At 33.4% G+C, this 22251-nt stretch overlaps 1 protein-coding gene across 49 annotated transcripts in view; it reads right to left on the bottom strand.

Annotated features, from left to right (window-relative positions):
- Window positions 1-22251, bottom strand: part of LOC106879353 (spectrin alpha chain) — a 92620-nt gene that overhangs the window by 55831 nt on the left and 14538 nt on the right. For 22 of the 49 annotated variants that reach the window (XM_052978637.2, XM_089347552.1, XM_014928861.3 and 19 more), the window contains exons 2-5: window positions 16886-16934; window positions 6470-6724; window positions 5237-5362; window positions 3518-3658 (exon numbers count right to left, since the gene is read on the bottom strand). In XM_052978637.2, the coding sequence (XP_052834597.1) occupies window positions 3518-3658; window positions 5237-5362; window positions 6470-6715 (513 nt within the window). In that variant the 5' untranslated portion in view covers window positions 6716-6724; window positions 16886-16934. Of the gene's footprint in view, window positions 1-2983; window positions 3002-3517; window positions 3659-5236; window positions 5363-6469; window positions 6725-15547; window positions 15773-16885; window positions 16935-22251 lie in introns of those variants that run through there. The other 27 variants (XM_052978633.2, XM_052978636.2, XM_052978635.2 and 24 more) reach the window with 3 other exon arrangements.

The raw sequence follows: 22251 nt of genomic DNA, 5'->3' as shown, positions 1-22251 counted from the left end.
AGACATACAAAATACTACACTGAAGAATGGTTTGTTAAATACCAAAACCATTTCACCAACAGAAACACTACAGAGATGATTTCTCCATATTAATAGAAAGATTATAAATTAAAATCTAATGGATATGTATGTACATCTAATTATAAGATTTTTTTTTAAATATATTTTATTGTACAGGTTGCTTAAATATGTTAAGTACTGAACAAATATATTTTTATTACTGTGTAAATTATCAGAAAGTATTAACATAATCAAAATTGTCCAATTATTTTTTATGGATTTGTAGGGAATAAAGAAGTAGATGCTCTGATAGAAACAACAACAAACTTAAAGTCTGTTGTATAAAATTAGATTTAACAGTGCTGATTAAAGAGGCTAACAGTCAGTGACTAAAGCTACTTTATTAGACTGGAAACACACATGTCAAAATATCAATTAAGAAATAGAATTTATGGAGGAGAGGAGATCAATAACAACAAAACATGGAAGAGAATAAACACACAATTTCCAAACAATCAATTAAAACAGGTTGTTGGAAGGAGTTTTTCTTCAAGTGAAGAAACAATCAATGGGTAGTTCAATTGAATAAAATAACTGTAAAGAAGGAAAGGTGAACAGAAAATAATTTGGACCAAATGGATATAATCTTGAAAATTTAGAAAAATGCTATAATTTAAGGATCGTTCCTATAAGAGATACTGTATAATACAAAAATATTTTATTTTTATTACCTTTTTACCTTAAAAACAAATTGGTTCATGGAAACAGATTTACAAACATCCAAATATTTTTTAAATAAATATTGGTAGATATAAAGAAAAAAGTTTGAAAATGATTTGCTTTATAGAATTTCAGAGTGTTGCAGACAATAATCCCTTAATCTATAGAAAGCCATTCAGTTAAGAATAACATTGTAAACTAAGAGCAAACAGCATTGGAGGGGAGCCAACAAATTTCATACCTAAAGACAAATTTAAAGATATTTAATGCCCAATATGAATTAAATATCGTTTATCTTTATCCATGATGATCACACAGATAACATAAAAACCCAAAACAATTATTAAATGAAAATTATTTTATACAATATCCTACATGTTTACCAGCTTTAGTACAGTAATATCACATCATTAAGAATGAAATATCCGATTTTCTCATGCACCAAGTTTGACAGTCGTTAACTCTGTTTTATCCTGACAATTGAAGAGTTACATCACTTTCTGAAATGCAATTCATGGTATCTGGTTATATTGTGAGTTTTCTCTTGTAAATCAATTTTTGTGCACCCATGGATAGATAAAAAAAATCATGTTTATGAATATAAACTAATGACGTGAAACCAATACATCCCAGACAGCTTGAAACATCAGAGAGGTGTTTGAAGATGTGGTGAATGAGCACACTGTATGTTGATGGTTTGAGAAATTCCAGTCTGGTGACTTTACTCTTGAAAATCAGCCCCGTGGTAGACCTGAGACCAAGGTGGATAATGAGCTGGAAACTGTAGTGGAAGCAGATACATCTCAAGCTACACATGAGTTAGCAGTAAGGTTTGATGTTTCGATTCTAACTGTATTGGACCATCTGAAACAAATCAGCAAAGCAAAGAAGCTGGACAAATGAGTACCACACAAACTGAACGAGCATCAAATGACACGTCATCTTGAAACTTTCAGTTCTTTGCTGTCACGGAATAACATTTTTGCATCATATTGTTATGGGTGATGAAAAATGGATTCTTGCACCAACTGACTATCACGTCTTCCAGGCATTAGACAACTTTTTGCAAGGAAAAAACTTCAAATCTGAAGATGCAAAAACTGCCTTTCATGATTTCATCACCTCTTGCTCTCCAGAATTCTTCACTGCAGGCATAAATAAGCTACAGATAAATGGCAAAATTCTGTTGGTAACCTAGGTGAATACTTTGATTAAATGCATTGCTTTTTGTTGAGATAAAGTAAAATAAACTTCCAGTTCTAGGTGCAGGAGTGGCTGTGTGGTAAGTAGCTTGCTTCCCAACCACATGGTTCCGGGCTCGATCCCACTGCATGGCACCTTGGGCAAGTGTTTTCTACTATAGCCTCAGGCTGACCAAAGCCTTGTGAGTGAATTTGTAGACAGAAACTGAAAGAAGCCTATCGTGTGTGTATGAGTATGTCCCTACCATTGCTTGACAACCGATGCTGGTGTGTTTACGCCCCCGTAACTTAGCAGTTTGGCAAAATAGCCAGATAGAATAAGTACCAGGCTTACAAAGAATGAGTTCTGGGGTCAATTTGTTCGACTAAAGGCATTGCTCCAGCATGGCCACAGTCAAAAGAGAGTTCAAAATTGGACATTTCATTCTTGATGACCTGATGAAAACAAATTATTCAAATACTAGAAGGAATAGCTTTAAATCATTTTGAAAATTAAATATACATATAAAATTTAATTTGGGGTTAACCTTATTAACTAAACAATAAACTGAGGAAACTTCTTTTTCTATAACTTCAAGATAACAGTAATCCTAAAAGTACATAAAAATCATACTGCAGTTCTTTTAGTATTCAATAATACAAAAACTCTATTTTGTAAGCTAAAAAATTTAGGTCAACAAAATGCCATAATAAGGGTGAATATTTCCAATAGATTCTATATCAGTGACTAAGGAAAGTAATGAAAAAAAAATAAAGATGAACAGTCATAAAGCTATATAATTTTCATATCCAATCACAAATAGACCTGTTAATTAAAAAAAAAGTTTCTCCCACTACAATAATATTACATTTTGTAAATTTAATTCAAATATTGGGACCCAAACTACTTTTTGTTCGCCTTTTTTTAAAAAAGAACATTTTGTTGGTCATGTGTTTTATAAGTTAATTTAAAATTTCAAATGAGAACAAAAAAAAGCAGCGGCCTGAGGCAACTTTCCCAAGAACATTGCATGCCCTTGGCCACAAGCAGCTTGTTCAGCAATGTCACACTATCTACTTACCAGTTTTTCAATAGGATACTAGAAAAAAGTCAACATTGAAATGAACAAGTCAAAGAATAAAAGAAAACTTCAGAGCTAAAGTTATTTCTTTTTTTTTTTTTTTTTATATATTTTTTTTTTAACTTTTACACTTCCATCATCCAGACAATTATTTGAAATTAATGTTAGAATCTGAATTGCAATTTAAAAACTAAGCTTGCCTCCAACAGACAGACTTTCATACACCTTCTACCAGACATCACATAAAAATTTCAATTACATATTTCCTTGAAAAGTTTGTTTTCTTTTTTCTTTTTTTTTTCCTTTTTTTGTAATTGGTTTTTACAATGTAGAGTTAAAAATAATATTTAGGTCATGAATTTTAAATCATTTACAAATGGAATTCCAAATGTTGACTGTAAAATAGCATTAAAAAATAAATTTTTAAAAACTAAAGACATAAAACTGGAAAAGAATACAAGATATGAGCCTTCAATTTTATCATTATTATTATGGTAATACTAATAATTTTAAAATAATACAAACACAATTTACCTTGTCATTAATCCAAAACATGACTTCATCACATTCCCGCATGAACTGGACAAGACGTAGTGCTTGCTGCAGCTTCAAACCTTTTTCAGACAATTTGCTGATCAACAATGGCCACAATTCATGTAGTTTGTCAAGACGTTCCTGATGGAAAATAAATGAATTTTATAATTTTAAAACACACTAAGCAACCATCAAGATATATTTTAAGTATCTTACTTTACAAAAAATACTATATAAACTTTTGGATTTATAGAAATAATAGAAAAGGATGATGTTAAATCATCATTACCCATGCTGGTATGGGTTGGATAGTTTAACAAAATCTGTCAACCCAAACTTCAGTGTCTGTTTTAGCATGCTTTCTATAACTGAATGCCCTTCCTAAAGCCAACCTCATTACAGCGTATAGTAGGTGTTTCATTCTTTTCTAGTCTTTGAATGTCCTCGGAATTCATGGCCATCTAACTACTATGTAGCATTGCTGATCATACACAAGCACCATACAATCTACCTTTCACTCTGAGAGAAAGAACTTTTGTTACTAACATAGGTAATAGCTCTCTGAACATTTTCTATCCAGTTCTTATTCTAACAACTAAGCTATACATCTATTGCCACAGCTAACTAGGTCACCTAAGTAACAGAAACTATCTACTACCACTTGTAAATCCCCCAGGCATTCAAAAAAATCTATTTCCCATGCGTTTATTATTCCTGCACATCTACCACATAGAAAATTTAACTTCTGTTAAATTTTCCTGTCATCCCACTACATCTCTTGTGTGTCCATAGCTTGCACTGAGTACACCACATTGAATTTCTACCTACACCTTTCCTACATACTGAGCAGGGCCATTTTCCAGAAATGGAGTAGGGCCCTATTTGCTCTCCAGCTAACTAGATCTTTAGTCTTTGCTATGTTAACTTTAAAGCCCTTTGATTCCAAACCTGGAATTTCTTTTCTATTCTGTTCTGCTAAAGATTCTGCTATAAGGATGAGATCATCAGCATATAGTAGTTCCCAAGGGCAACCAATCTTAAATTTCTGTTATGGCATGGAAGATAATACTAAAATAGGAAGTAACTGAAAACCACACGCTCGTGAATTCCTACCTGTATGCTAAATTTGTTGCAAACTCTCTCCTAAATGATAGTACCTCTATACATTACTTGTATGGCTCTAACATACCATCTGTCTACCTCTAGCTTCTTCAGAATCAGCCAGATCACAAAATGAGGTGCCCTGACAAAGGCTTTCTCCAGATCAACAAATATCAAGGACAATGAGTTAAGCCATTTTGATTCAGTAAACATTGTGATAGTTTAGCATTTACATTGGCAGTAGCCTCACACATCACACTCGTCAAAATTTGGCATTATACACCACCAGGCAAGATACTGGAACTAAGAAAACAGATTTGTAAGAAAGCTGAATATTTAATCTAAAGAATGATAGCAGAACACTCAAATTATATACAGTATATTTTCTCATTTGTCAAGTGATTTTGTTTCCATTATATATTGCATTTTTTATTATTTATTTAAATATAATCATTTGAATAACTGAATAACATTGGAGTTATTTCTATAAAGCTGGAGTCTCATCTATGCAAAGAGCTTTTTTATTAAGACATCTAAGTCAGATTTTAGTTTAGTGTCTCCTTTTCTGTCAATTATACATTCAATTTATTTATGGTAACATCTAAATAATAAAGTTACCTGAATAGTCTGAGAGGCAAAGTGGTTCTGGTCAATCATTTCTTTACCAGCATTATCCAGTGTCACAATAGCATTAGAGTGGGCAGCGACTTCAGCTTCAAAAGCTTGATGTTTCTGGATCTTAGCCTGAATAATAGCAGCATATATCAATAACAGTGTTAAATACAGAATAAAAAAAAAAGAATTTTCTTTTAATACTATTAGAATCAATATAAGTTATTCTAACGAAGAAAAAATGTACAGTTGATCTGTTTTCATGCAAATTACTTTCATTTTCTTAAATTCAAAAACAAAAAGGAGTCAATACAATTTGGAAAATGTTTGCAAGATATTTTCAAAACTGATCAATATACATGAATGCCTAAATAAAAGTAATGAAAATGGACAGGATTTTAAAATTTACACAGAAAATTAGATGAACTTTTTAGAAAAATATATTGGGAAATAGAGATTACAATACATTTTTTTTTTTTAGAAAGATTTTAAAAGATACTAAAATAATTTTGAGAGATTATCAATTTAAAAGGCTTTATATTTCATAAACCCCTCTAAAAATTAAAAAGACAATGTAACAAGATTTATCAATCTAATACTGAAGTGTTTAGTGCTTTTAACAGACTACCCATCAAAGATTAGCTGTACATTGCATGTCACTTACAAGGAAAGATAACATTTTTTTTTAAATTAAAATATTTAATATGCACCAGAAACCACATATTACAGAAGTAATAGAATTTAGGTTTATTTGCAATATTTCAAATGCTAAAAAATATTTGAAAAGTTTACCTTGAGAGAAAAATGTAATACAAATAATATTGTTTAATTAATACCATTTTATCAGCTAAGTAACCAAAAACTTGCAATGTTTAAAAAGAAATTATTAAATAACTAGCTACTGTAAACTAGATAAACACTTCAAACTAACTTGTGCTTAAATATTTCGAGAATATATTCAATTTAAACGTAACATTTAACCCAAGAAATATTTAAACTTCTCAGAAGTTTATATATACAAAAAGTCAAAATAAATACTTATCAACATTTATTTGGCCCAATTAACCCTACCAAACCAGTTTAGAAGAGTGAAAAGGTTACATCTTTAGAAAAACTAATATAACTATAAATGGCCATTGTTTGAAATATGAGGAAAAACATTGAAATATTATATTTGTCTGTCTCCCTTTCATTTTTCTTTTTTACACAGAACGCAATTATTAATAACTGAAGTTTTACCTGCAAGTTGGTGGGATCTTTATAGTTCTCATCCGATGCTGTTTGAAGCTTCTCATAAATCCAGCTTTCCAACTCATCAGCATCTCGCTTAAAGAACTGGTAACGTCGAGAGTCTTCCAGTCGCTCTCTCCGATCCTTACAGGCATTCCTAAAGAAGCCATAACGACTAATAACTTCTTCACGACGTAGCTGAATGTCCTCCGCCGTCTCCAAAATCTTCACTTCTCTTGGCTGGACGTCGGTCATCTTGATTCACTGCAACAGTAAATAAATGTAGGTTACTAGATTACTTACCAAGAACAAAAGAATACTTTTCATCAGTTTTATCAATTCCAGCATTATTGAGAAGTCTGTCACACTAGCACAGTTTACACAATTGTCCATCTACTAGAATTGTTGGATTTAAATAACAAAAACATTTACATTATTTAAGATGAAATTTTGAAATTGTTCAGTATTTTTTTTCCCTCCATAACAAAATCTCATAATTTCAGAGACATAATCACTGAGGGTTCCTGCATGTCTATTTACTGGAAATTTAACACTAAGTTGTTTCTTTATTGTTTTTATTTCTTTTTTTTGACACTTCATTTAGGGTAACAATACATAATATTTTTTTTTCTAATAAAACTTTCTCTTCCCCTGAATCCAACAATGACAGTTGTAAAACATAATAAAATCCGTGTAGTTAATATGAAACCATTAAATGCAGATATAAAAGGTTTTTGAAATCATTAGGCAGAACTAGAAAAAAAAGTGAAGATAGGCATACAACTGAAAATAGTATAGAATTAATATAATCTTTTGCTAATTTACTTAAGAGGACAAAGATGTGCCAATAACCATTTAAATCTCATTTAAGATAACAAAATAGAGATAAAAACTTTGTTGCGAAAAAATGGAAAAAGACAACTGCAAAGGCTTGTTGCTAACTGCTGTGACAACCTAACCGAGTTGTAAATCAATGACTTTAGTTAACATATGAGTCAGTGAGCAAGAAAGAGAATATGGCAAAATGAACTGACTATGAGGCAGCTTGCCAATCATCATCATCATCATCATCATCCTTTAATGTCCACTGTCCATGCTGGCAGGGGTTGGACAGTTTGACCAAGGCTGGCAAGCTGCACCAGACTCCAGTCTGATTTAGCATGGTTTCTCCGGCTGGATGCCCTTCCTAACGCCAACCACTCCAAGAGTGTAATGGGTGCTTTTACATGCCACTGGCATGGATGCCATTTGCGTGAAACCAGTATGCGCCACAACTGCGGTTTTACTTGGTTTGATGGGCCTTCTCAAACACAACAATGCCAAAGGTCTCTGTCATTTGTCATTGCCTCCGTGAGGCTCAACACTTGAAAGGAGCTTTTCACATGCCACTGCCATCAGCCACTTTGTCTCCATGAAACCCAATGCTCGAAAGGTGCATTTTACATGCCACCAGCACAGGTGCCAGTTAGGTGACACCAGCATCAGCCATGACTACAATTTCACTTGGTTTGATGGGTCTTCTCAAACAGAGCATATTGTCATAGGTCTCGCTCTTCTGAGAAATTTGTACAATCAGAACTCTCCCGGTACAGCATTGCAAAGAGGAAACAATGTCTAGTAAAAGTGCTCACAACAAATTGCAATCTAGAAAAGATAACTAAGGATTGCAGTTTATATACACTGTTACACATGAAAAATATCATACAAATGCATGTAGAAATACTTGAGATTTTGGAGTTAGGCTGTTCAATTCATCTTTAACATTTTAACCAGTTATGTCCAACCCAAATATTTTACTTATTTTACATTCAAACCGGTCATATCTAGCCTTTCAGATCTACCTTATGTCATTCTAAAAATAAACAATTGCATCATTGAAACTTCAAAGCTGAACAGTAAAGGGTTAGCAACAATTGTGAAGATGAGCTAATGAGGGAACTTCTACACCTGCGAGATACAGCAGCCAAGTCTCCCTTAGATGATACTACCATCTTAAAAAGGCACACACATTAGGCAATGTAGCTTTGGATGGATGGCTACAAATATATATATAAAATCATAACAGTTGAAATGCCTTTGATATTATAAGTTTATCAAATCAGGACTGAAATAACGGCTGCAAAGATAAAAGATAACTTTCAAAACTGATAAAAAAAACTTCCTTCCCATCTCAATAAATTATTTCGGTTTGATATATCAAATATCTCTACAAAACCTTTTCTAAATAGCTAATTTGAATTATAATTTGGATTATTTTAATTGCTTTATGTAATCAACATAAAGTTCTCATAAAACTGTTTTACCTAACTACACTGGATGGTAGTAATACCTTCCAATTCATACATTCCTTTCCTAAGCTTCACTCAATAATAACCTCTAGCTAAGATTTCCAACAAATGAAGGTCGAGCATGTGGAAATAAAGGAATTCAAGTAAACCATGTTTTAAATGTATTAGATCAAGTGAACTAAACTCATGAACTAAATAACACTAAATTTGAAAAGTACCCTTTTCCTTATGTTCTGATATTTAAATCACTCTGAAGCCAACTCAGCAATTCATCCAGTCACAGGACTAATAACAGTTAAGTTAGGAAAAGGTTTGGGCTCAGAGTGATACTCATTCAGTTCACTGACATGTACATCAGCATAATCATTTCTACGAGTTAAAACAGAACTCAGTCACATAAGTAGTACTTAATTCTCCAAGCTTTTTCTTTCTGAAACATATGAGGGGATATCCAAAAATAACTGGAAACATTCTCTGTGGGACAAGCCCGTTGTAGTTCAGGTTTCCACTACTAGAAGCCACTTGATATGACTCTCAGGCATCAGTCTGCTGACTAGCAGCATCAACTAATGTCGCACTACCACATGGTGCATTTTTGTTTTGTCAATTTTTGTGATGGCTGAAATGAAGGAACAGCATGCTTCCATGAAGTTCTGTTTTCTGCTGTTGAAAATGGTGGCTGAAACAGTTGTCATGCTTCAAACAGCTTACACGGATGCTGTCATGAGCAAAACACAAGTTTAAAAGCGGTTCCCATGCTTTAGGAATGGTCACTTGTTGCTTGAAGAACAATGTCAACCTCCTGAATGAATGTAAACATCATGAAAATTCATGAACTGATCTTGCAGGACCATCACCAAACAATTGGCAAACTTGATATGACTGATGTATCCTGGAGCTCCTACCAATAAATTCTGAGTAAGGAATTGCAAATGAAAAGAGTTGCAGCAAAATTTGTGCTTCGTTTGCTCACAGTGGATCAAAAGCAGTCATGACTGAATGCATGTCATGAATTGAAAGAACAGATGGAAGGTGATCCAGACCTTTTTCAAAGGTCATCACTGGTGATGAAAGTTGGTGCTACAGAATTTGCAGATGTGGAAGAGGTGAAGAAAAAAAAACAACAGAGGTATTAAAATTTATCAGTTTGCAAGAGTTCTAGCACTGCTTTGAATAGTGGAAAATGTGCCTAGATCACTGCATTGCTTCAAATGGAGAATACTTTGAAGGCAATAAAAGTGTAAACATGTAAAACTGAGTAAAATAATATTGCAAAATTCCAATTTCCTTCAAGTACTCCCTCATAAGCTAAATATTATAAGCAATCTACTAAATTTACAGTCTCAATAGTAGAATTTATAATATGCTTCTACAAAATTGAAAAAGAAAAATTCTCTTATCAATAGAAATGTCTCAATGTAAAAGAACCAATAAACTAAAGTTTTTGTTCTAAGTAATGGTAATTATTTATCGTCTTTTCAATCATTTTTGTTAAATGGTCTCATGCTACTAAACACCTGTGACTAATGCTCCAGTAGCATATCTCAATCATGCAGTGTTGCTTAATCCTTCCTAGTCAGAACTACTACACCACCCAGGAACCAATAATTTCTTAACTGAAACTAAAAAATATTTCTAACTACATTCAAACCAATCACTAGAATAAGGACATAATTACAAAGATTGCCAGTGTTACTGCAATTTGATTTTAGTATACTGTAGTTTGATTTTGAACCAACAGGTAACACATTTCATTAATTTTACCCTAGTAGCTGAAATCATAATGACTGTAAAAACATTACGTAACTAAAAATTATGCTTCAACAATTTGAAAAGTTGTTACAATTAAATAAATCAATTCAAGTATTACTTGATGGAAAAGCAGATGGAAAAATGGAGAAATATTGGTGCAAAAAAAAAAATTATAATGATGTTTAATTGAAGAAAGAATGAAAAAGAAAATTCAATTGAATACAAGACTATCTGTTGTCTGTGAGCTCTAAGAATTATTTAGTTAAGATAGGAACTAACCAGATGACATCAATTGTCATTAAAAGGCTTCTCTGACTAATTAAACATTCTCTGTTTAAAACAAAATTTACACTATATTCTACATAGAAGCCTTTAAAGCTGCACAAGGTTTTGTAAGCAGCAAATATCAAGAATTAATCATTCAAGACATGGAAAAATAACAAGAGTAATGGAGTTGAAGGAACACTGTCAGTTATACAAAGGATTCTTTAAAGAAATCATTTGAACATTGGATTTTTGCAAACTCTTCAAATAAACATGATGAATAAAGAGCAATTAGAAAACCAAAACCTCTTCTGTTGATGAAATATCAGGTTTAACAAATGCATTCAAATCAGAAAGCCAGCAAGGGAGCCTCTACGTGGTCGTGTGACATGCTAGAAATAGCATCCAAATCTCAAATAATACCTCACTGTCTTATAAAAGAATGCAGTTGATAATGTGGGTTCTGGATTCCCTGCACATATCAAGAAGTCAGGATGGTCACTGATTGTTTAGTCTTAAGTGTGTATGATTATGGCAGGCCTGGGGCTAGGAGGGGGACTAAACCACAACATTCCAGCTAGACTCAACATAACTGACAATATAATGAACACTATTCTACTTCCTAAAGTAATCTCACTACAAACACCAGCACCACTTCATAGTTACATGTCCAGTATAGAAAACAATCCATACATAAAACGCTTCAATTTAAGCATTAACCAAACCAACAACTCATTCAGCTACATAAATATTTGTAAAATGAAATTTTCAGTTTAGACACACTTTTTTGATAGCTATAGAAGCCTGAAATAATGCCAGTCAATAAAAAGATTGTGTGTGAGTGTGTTGACACATTCCATTGACAATAATTCAGTCCTCATACAATTTATAACTTTACAATGTAAAATGGGAAAATTGCCAACTCTATAATAATTACCACACAGGTCAAATATCCACCTCCACAACTCTTTCAACATTTCTAACTATTCGTTTGCAAAAGAATACAACACATTTACTTTTCTATAAAACTGAATCAGGAATACATTTTAAAATCAATGATTGCAAGTGAAGATAATTCTGTATCCTCCTTAAAAATGCACAAACCTCTTAAACAAATACTATAACTTTATTCCAACAAATATAGACTAATTTATATGCAAACTCAACAAATGTATTATTCAATTAAAACCAAGGCAGACTGTTTCAAGAGTGATTGGTATTTAGTATAGGTACTGCTTCATGTAGATAGGTTTATAGGGGTATGTAGTGGTGTATCTTAAATATTTATATTCATATTTGCTGGGGGGGGGGGTTTAATTTTTATATCCTATAAGTTAAATGATATAAACTTTCATTAGCAGTGGTCATTATGATAATTGGCTAACTAATAGACTAACATTTGTTTCCCATCTTAAATCCACAATTCAAACATAACTGCACTTAGCAAAGCAAATGCACACCTCTCTAATGTTCACCATACAAGCCATTAAAGAACAGTTGATCATAAATCAAATGCTATAACACTTGCTCATAACATTCACCTTCTCACCCATTCCCTATCTCTAATCATCTCTCAATTTCCAATACACATTTGCAACCTCTATCCACCCACACTTTTTCTCATGTTCCCACTCACATCTACTCACCTATCTTGTGGGGCCACCTGACACTTCAATCACCATTACTTTTATCTTTCTAGTTTCACCCTGACCACTCATACCCTCTCTTCTATAATGTGTAGCTGTGTAGATACCCCTACAGCAAAAAAAAAGTTCCATTTTGACCCCTTCTCTCTCACCAAATGTAACCTCACTTAGTTGAAGAGGATCTTCATCTTGCAGGGCCAACCTCACTAGTACTGGTGCAACAAAAAAAGGACCTAGTACATGCTGTATAGTGATTGGCATTAGAAAGGTGTCCAGCCACAGAAACCATGCCAAAGCAGATACTGGAGCACAAGGTAGTCTTTGCTTTGACATAAATAAATGTTAGATAATGGTTTGACATAAATAAATTATATATATATATATATATATATATATATTAATGTATACACACTGTCAATAGACCAGTTACTGTAATAATTGAACTGAGATATTTCCTAAGGATCTGCTGTGTTAAAAACAATAAATACCAGAGAGAGATGAGAATTCATCCCAGCAACAGCCAGTGAAAGTGGCCGGTGCATTTCGGCCTTTTGGGATATTCAAGCACTCAGAATTCACCATCTCTGATGCATGAAAAAGTGAATAAAACATTCAGTCATGTTGCAAAAAGCAGCCCACTGATTAAAAATCCAGTATACACAATTGAAACAGTGTTTAATTAAAATAGTCATCTATGTATCATATTTAATATATATACATTGTCAATAGGCTAGTTACTGTACAATAAATATCAAGGAGATAAAATTCATCCCAATAGTGGCCAGCAAGAGAGTCAGATGCATTTAAGCCTCTTTAGGCCCTTTCAATGACACATACTTGCAGCCAACCACATGCTCAAACAATTATTCTCTGATATGTATTGTGCTTTTAACACTGCAATCCATAAGAGATGTTATCTCAGTACAAATACCGCTGTAACTAGACTATCAACAGTATATGTACATTACGTATGATATGTAGATGGCTATTTTAATTTAATATTGCCTCAACTTCATACTCCAGGTAGACATATATGCACACACACCATTCTTGTCTCTTTATGCATTTTCACAAAATACAAGTAACACATCCAAAGGATGCTATTTTTATCTTTTGCAGGAACAATAATAAACTGCAGGTTATCATTTTAACTTACACTTTTCCATGCTTGCCCTTCTTGTCACCAACCCTAACCTTTCCAGTTTCCAAGCAAGGTAATATTGCCCTGTTAGGTATGTTTACATGTAAGATTGAAAAATGACAGAGACTCATTTACACATATCAGAGTATAGAGACAAACACATACACATGATGGATTTCTTTCATTTTCCATTTACCACATCCATTCACAAAACTTTGACCAATCCAAGAGGTTATAGTAAAAGACAATACTTAACATTAATTGTAAGAGGAGATTCAATGCCAATTATATATACAATCAGTATACAGTGAAGTCAGAACCTTTCAGGAAAATTAAGTACTAAATTATTTTGGCAGTTACTGGTAGTATTCAAATAATAGTTAAAAGCTAATTTAAGCTATACTAACTCACTTTTTAATTCATGTAATTTAAACGAACCATTCATCACAAGAAACTAGATGGTGAGTTTAGTAAAGATCTTTATCTCAAATGTGTAATGTAACTTTCTACCTGAATTCAAGCAATTACACAGCAGTTGTAAATATTTACTCATATACACAAAGTTATTTATCTATCCCTAAATTAACCCCTTTGATAACAACCCAGTTGAGACCACCTTTGGTTTTATAATACAAACTTTCTGTTTTAAAGTAACTTAAAACCTTTCATCAGAATTCCATCTTAATTTATGTTCAAACACCAGCTTAATAATGACAAAGTTATTTTACAAAATTCTTCATTATTTCCAAAAACTGAAACCAAAGCAATGTATTTCAAAAGAAATACAGTCACAGAAAAGTTAAACAGTTGGACAAATGGTTTTAAAGAATACATTTTATCAAATTTAATAAGATGTATGAAGATAGTTTAAAGTTATAAACAATCCTATTGAAGTAATTGATTAATTGTATGCGTGTTTGTGTGTGTGTGTGTGTGTATATATATATATATATATATATACATATATGAGAAAGAGAAAATAATTTTATGTTGCATTATAATGAATATGAATAACATGAAGTCATAGCTTGTCTGTCTGCAGCAAAAGATAAAAATAGTTTGCTATGTATATATGTATAATTGTATGTACGATTGTATGTGGCTCATGTATGTTCGCAAGTACATTTATGTGTGTGTATCTATGTGCATAAAAAATTCTTAAATGCATAATCAAGAATACAAAAAAAAAAATGTATCTATGATTAATTACTCAAGTTTCTGCCTTACAAATCAAGCTAGAGACAGAAATAAATAGCTACGTAGTGGGTAGACAAGTGATGAATCCATTGAGAGCAATGGAATCTAACATCATACTTATAGAATTAACTTACAGTAGAATTATGAAAAATACATACTGAAAAAAAAAAAAAATCAAAATAAATTTATATAGTGATGTCTAAATAGTATGAATTTACAAGAGATTTCATGAGAAAATAGAGATATGGTATATTTACAATTCTAAATTCACTTCTTTTAATGAGTAAATAAAATTACATTAGAATGATTACCATAAGTTAAGAAAGTGTTAAAAAATAAATTTATAACCATTATAAGATTACATCAGCAGTTTAAACAGAGCAAATTCCATCACTTGGAATAGATCTGTCTGTGGAAAAAGTCACCTTGAAAGTCCATCATAAAACAACAACAATAACAATAATAATAGCTATGGTCTTGATGAAACAGGCGTAACCCAAAAATATTTATCAGCTTGCTAAAACAACAAGAGTGGTTGCATAAAAAAGTTTCCACGGTCAATCAATTCCTAAGTGGAAAATGGTCGCAATGAAAGAGGCTAGTCTGCCTGGAGAATATAGTTAACAGTTCAGATGAGGTGTGTGCAGGTGTGTGTTATGCAGATGTAAGTGTGTGTATGTGTGGGCATGTGTCTAGTGCAATGGTAAAATTCTCAACAACCACTAGAAATTATAGTACAAATGCAATTAGCAACAGAGTTTACAAGTTGATCTAGATGAATGCATGAAAAACAACTTACCTTCTTTCTTGATAGTTAATAAGTAAAGAAAAAGACAATATAAACCGTAATAAATCAGATAGGCCAAAATGAGGCTAATTATTAACAGGGCAAATACATCAGGGTACTGATTAAGGAAAGGGCATTTAAACATGGGCAGCTGATTATAAAGAAAATATGTCTATAAGGAAAAGTGTCAGCAGCTTGCTGCCAAGCTGCACAGCTCATCACACCGAACCTAGTAATGATTGATCAATACAGCAGCAGCCAATAACAACGTCATCAGTTGCATAGCGACAAGTAGATCTCACAAATGGCTACTGCTACTATGATTGCAAGCAACTCTGTCAATGCTAACAGTACATGGAGAAAACAGTAAAATATTCAACACAACGCCTGAATTTATAGAAGAGTGGCTTCAAAATAACCTGTACACAGAAATGCCAACAATCAGGAATAGTTAGATAAAAATAATTCAGGTAATGGCTTACAGGGAGAGCAACACAATCAAGTGTGTGTGTGTGTGTGTGTGTGTGTACACACATACATGTACAAACACACACATGCACATATATATACACATACACACTTGTGTGTATGTGTGTGTATACACAAATATACTTGTACAAACACACGTATACATCAATACACAATGTGTGTATGTGTGTAGATGCTATGATTCAGACAAAGCAATCAACATGAAATCAATAGAATTGCAGCAGAGATGCAGAATAGCATCAGGATATAAGTGAACTGCGCACATATTGCTTGTCCCGTCAAAACATGTGCAACAATTAACTGAAACAAAAAATAACTCAAAAAGGCTAAGCAAAATACAGCAGATTTATAACAATGTATGATGACGAAAATTTTATGTGATTTAAAGTCAGTAATTGTGAACACCAGAATATCCTGAAGTTAAAATACAAAACACATTGTAGGAATTGAATTAAATTTATTAAACAGAAATTCAACATGTTCCCTTGTGAAATTCTGTTTAATAACATATGAATGAATTTATTTGAAGAGAGTGTTACATATTTTCAGTATTTCAGTCAAATTTTTTTAAAATCAAATAGCGACAGAAGTCAATCCAGTGTTGAACTCTACACTGCAGAAATAAATAATTTAATAACAGGCATCATATGACTATCTCACATGAACCACTAACCCAAGATTGAAATTACTCATAAGACAGTTTCTTTTTTCCTTAACAGAAGATTAACTGCTTCCTATACAAATCAGTAACTGGGCATTTTAACAGCTTTTTAAAATAATTTTTTATTTGAAGGGTATTCATTCACAACACTATTAAAACTAGAACTTTATGTGAAAAAAAAAATTGTGTTTAATACCTACCTTTCTCAGTTCTTTTTTTTTTTTTTTTTCAAGTTGTTCAAGAAGACCACTGGAATTAAAGAAAATACAATAAAAATATTTCAAGAGATTATTTTACTGTTCCTAATTGTTTCTCTTACATTTTTAGTTTAGACATTTATAGTCAAAACAACTATTCAAATTTAAAGCACACACTCACAGTGAGAGTGAGCTACAGAGAGAGAGAGAGAGAGAGAGAACAAAAACTGGAATTAAAATTGTTTGAGCCAGTAAAAAGTAAAAACTGGATATCTATTGGAAGTAGAAGTTTCTTTTAATTAACTCTTAATCAGATTATACAAATACTGTTCTGCAATGTTATAAGCAGCTTCTTATTAGAAAAGTTTATAGCAGACATCAAGAGAGCAAATGATAAAATTTCCTTGCAGTATATAGTAATGTCTCTATTCATTCCATGTTCAAATCCTACTAAGACTGACTTTGTCTTTCATCTTTTAGGGATCCACCAGAATTATTATTTCTGTACAATAGCAATGTTGACATGTAAAAATAAAAGGGAAAACTATTTCCTGGAGACATCAGCAATACCCAACCATTAAATTTTTTTCTTAAATATATGTGTTGTGTGATTTCATTTGTGATTGTTCAAGATAAAATGGAAGCTTTTGAAAGGTTAAGCCTTACTCTCTATTACTGGCATTACATTCTCCTCCATATTTTCAAGAGCTCTTAAATCTGAGTAATTATCTTTTCAAAATTTGTTGTAAACAATATTGTTATCTCCAATTAGGGAAACAAATTATTCCATTAATGAAAATATGTTTCAATTTTGACATTACACACTCTAGTCTATTTCTATGTTGAAGACACTTTTGCAGATTTATTCTTCAAAGCTGTTTCAATTACATTTTTTTTACAACTTAGAACAGCAGGAGCAGCACCCAGGGCCTTTTGTAGGATTCCATGTCTGCTGGGAGAAAAGTGAAATTTATCCTCAAACCAGAAACATGACTTGAATCGTTGCAAGAACTAGGCATTCAAGGCTAGTGAAGGCATGGATTAAATTTACCATTTTGTACAAATTTGAAATCTATACTTTTGATATTCCAATGGAAATAGAATCATACTTTAAGGAGCCATTCCAAATTTTTATAGGCAAGTATTTTACAGCCAAACTTAGTTTTTCAGATAATAGATGGCTCATCAAATACAGACTGTGTCAAATGCTACAACTTCAGCAGCTACCAACAGGCTCTTCAATTCTCTTTTTAAATCTCCATGCCAAGGTTCTTTTTAAACATCTTTCCCTCACTCTCACCCCTACTAACTGGCATATTTTCCTTTAAGTTATATCTGTGCTTGACCTTCAGCTCTGTAGTTAGTGTTCTTATCTAAATTAGAAGCAGACATTATTCACATGAATAACAATTCATCTGTAAATTATAACAGCTGAGTTCCTAGTATTTATTTGCAACATCACTCAAAGCATATTACTTGTTTTTTTCTTAGATTTTCATGTACAAGTACATCACATTGAATCACAAATGGAGGATGCTAGTCTTAAAATCTTTTCTCTCAGACTAATTACTAACCAAGTTTTAAAAATACTCAAGATTATTAAAAATTTAATACAAATTAGCCAATTGAAGAAGGACATTACTAATTCATTTCATGAGGTAAGATAACTGAATGAACAAAGTACTGAACTGCACAACCAATTCCCAGACAAGTGTTTATATCTACTGCAAATATTTCATTATTTTCACTTAAGTCAACACTTACTTAATACTTAGATAAGGTAATACATATCAAATCTTCATTAAGTATCATATCCATCTGTAGAAAACAACAGAAAACAAAAGCAAATTTCTACAGCCCCATGACCAAAAGAGTTGCTTTTGATCAGATAGTTGATAGACTAAGTGATTCCAAATAAGAGAAGCTGAAGTTGTTAGGAAGATGAACAAACAACTTAGTATATATGTTACCTATTAATAATATTAATACCTTTGAATAAGTTTATTAAGTTATTGGATTGTTTAGTTTCCAGAGGAAAATGGACTTAATTTAACAGTGATGAAGGAAGATTCAGAGAGTAGCAATACTGTTAAGATGAATCTGTTCAGCTACATTTGACCAGATTCAAACAAGCAACTCAACAGCTGTATAGTGTTAGATACAGCTTGTTAAATGGATATGGATATCTCAGCCTGATCACAACTTTAAACTAGATCTTAGTCTAATTTGTAAAATTCCTACAAAACTGAAGATGATTCTTGAATGTTTTCCCAAATAGCCTTTGATTTTCTTCAGTAGACATTTTACTAATGAAATAAAGCCTTGTCAACAGCATTTTATTGCTGCTAGCATGTTTGTATGATACTAGTAAATGTCCAATGTGAGTACACTGCCATATAAAGCAACAATTTGAACCCCTTTTATTAGATGACAATTCCATAAATCTATATAAATGTACATAGAACCATACATGTCAGTTGAAATTATGAAATATTTATATAATAGATTATTTCATCATTCACAAACCATGATATAAATTCACTTAGTTAGTTGCAAATATCAAGTAGCTAATTAGTGTTTATCATTATATAAAAATATACTATTAAAAAAATACTAAATTTCATCTTTGTATTCAGACTTCTGACCAGCATTTTGGACCAGCATTTACCACACTGATAGATTACACAATCATCATCATCATCATCATCATCATCATCATCGTCATCATTTAACGTCCGCTTTCCATGCTAGCATGGGTTGGACGACTTGACTGAGGACTGGTGAAACCGGATGGCAACACCAGGCTCCAATCTAAATTTGGCAGAGTTTCTACAGTTGGATGCCCTTCCTAACGCCAACCACTCAGAGAGTGTAGTAGGTGCTTTAACGTGTCACCTGCACGAAGGCCAGTCAGGCGATACTGGCAACGGCCACGCTCGAAACGGTGTCTTTTATGTGCCACCCGCACAAGCCAGTCCAGGGGCACTGGCAACGATCTCACTCGAAAATCCTATGGAAGCCAGTCAGGCGGTACTGGCAACGGCCACGCTCAAAATGGTGCATCTTATGTGCCACCCGCACAAGAGCCAGTCCAGGGGCACTGGCAACGATCTTACTTGGCTTGCCGGGTCTTCTCACGCATAGCACATTTCCAAAGGTCTCGGTCAGTAGTCATCGCCTCAGTGAGGCCCAATGTACGAAGGTCTTGCCTCACCACCTCAGCCCAGGTCTTCCTGGGCCTACCTCTTCCACGGGTTCCCTCAACTGTTAGGGTGTGGCACTTTTTCACGCAGCTATCCTCATCCATTCTCACCACATGTCCATACCAGCGCAATCGTCTCTCTTGCACACCACAACTGATGCTTCTAATGTTCAGCTTTTCTCTCAAGATACTTACACTCTGACGGGTATTCACATTGACATTACACATCCAACGGAGCATACTGGCTTCATTCCTTGCGAGCTTACGTATGTCCTCAGCAGTTACAGCCCATGTTTCACTGCCATGTAGCATGGCTGTGTAATTCACATATCAATCCATGTAGAAGATGTAGTATCAAGACTATTCTAATCTGCACCAGTATTGTTCAGATGATAGCAACAGCTTGCTTGCAGTCAATATTGAAAACATGTCAATGGCTTGTATTCAACGTAATACATTACTGCACAAAAATCATTTTTTCTCCTAAACCCCTAACTTGTTTTCCTCTAAACCCCTAACCTAAATATGACCCTAGATGCCATAGAGGAAAATAGAAAAATGTCAAAACATACACAAAATCAATAAAAATGTCCTACAATGAACATGAGAAAACATCTAATATTCATAACAGGTTTAAAAGGTTAAGTAAACACTAATGGAAAGACAAAACACAAAAGTAAATATTGTGTAAAAGACAACAGTATATAATATTAATGCAGATACGTAAGCTCGCAAGGAATGAAGCCAGTATGCTCCGTTGGATGTGTAATGTCAATGTGAATACCCGTCAGAGTGTAAGTATCTTGAGAGAAAAGCTGAACATTAGAAGCATCAGTTGTGGTGTGCAAGAGAGACGATTGCGCTGGTATGGACATGTGGTGAGAATGGATGAGGATAGCTGCGTGAAAAAGTGCCACACCCTAACAGTTGAGGGAACCCGTGGAAGAGGTAGGCCCAGGAAGACCTGGGCTGAGGTGGTGAGGCAAGACCTTCGTACATTGGGCCTCACCGAGGCGATGACTACTGACCGAGACCTTTGGAAATGTGCTGTGCGTGAGAAGACCCGGCAAGCCAAGTAAGATCGTTGCCAGTGCCCCTGGACTGGTTCTTGTGCGGGTGGCACATAAGATGCACCATTTTGAGCGTGGCCGTTGCCAGTACCGCCTGACTGGCTCCCGTAGGATTTTCGAGTGAGATCGTTGCCAGTGCCCCTGGACTGGCTTGTGCGGGTGGCACATAAAAGACACCATTTCGAGCGTGGCCGTTTTCGTGCGGGTGACACGTAAAAGCACCCACTACACTCTCTGAGTGGTTGGCGTTAGGAAGGGCATCCAGCTGTAGAAACTCTGCCAAATTAGATTGGAGCCTGGTGTTGCCATCCGGTTTCACCAGTCCTCAGTCAAATCGTCCAACCCATGCTAGCATGGAAAGCGGACGTTAAACGATGATGATGATGATGATACTATTTGCATTTTTAAGTAAAAACAAATCTTTGCTAGACTTAATTACTAGAAAACAATAATACCCAGATGAACAATTTATCATATTCATACACTATCTTAGAGTAGAAAATCCTGAACTTATATTTTTTTAAGTTTAACATTTTTATATTCATTTTGAATTTCACATTAAACTCAGAAAAATAAGATATTACTACAGTCAATGTACTCTACAAAAATGCTATAATCCTAAAATAAAGCCAAACTAATAATACTTGCTCATGACAATGGGACAATGCTTCCTTGCAACAAGGAATCAATACTAACAACAACCAGCCAACTATCGCAACTGAATTACTTTTGACTTCATTCAAAACTAAAAATCACAACTGCCAGTAGTTACTTAAGAATCAACAATTACACTATACAGATATAATATAAACCTACTTGCAGAGAACTGAGTAAAATAAATATGCAAAATATTTCTTCAAATAAGAAAATTATAATCAGTTGACTAAATCTAAGTACTTTAGCAAAACTAGTAAGAATAAAATATAGTTTTGTAGGATTTCAGCTAAAACACTCAACTGGCCCCTATTCTAACATTTAAATTTAGACTGGTCATTTTGGGGCTAAATATTCTACTTGTTTGATGGCTAAATCTGGCCTCCTACACCTACCCTACAATGTCATTCTAAAAATAAATTATCACATCATCAAAAACTCAA

This window comes from Octopus bimaculoides, chromosome 2 (genome assembly GCF_046866305.1).
Source record: "Octopus bimaculoides isolate indiv1 chromosome 2, ASM4686630v1, whole genome shotgun sequence".
Taxonomy (NCBI): domain Eukaryota; kingdom Metazoa; phylum Mollusca; class Cephalopoda; order Octopoda; family Octopodidae; genus Octopus; species Octopus bimaculoides.
Note: the sequence above shows the minus strand (reverse complement) of the source record. Positions and strands in the feature narration are given on the sequence as shown.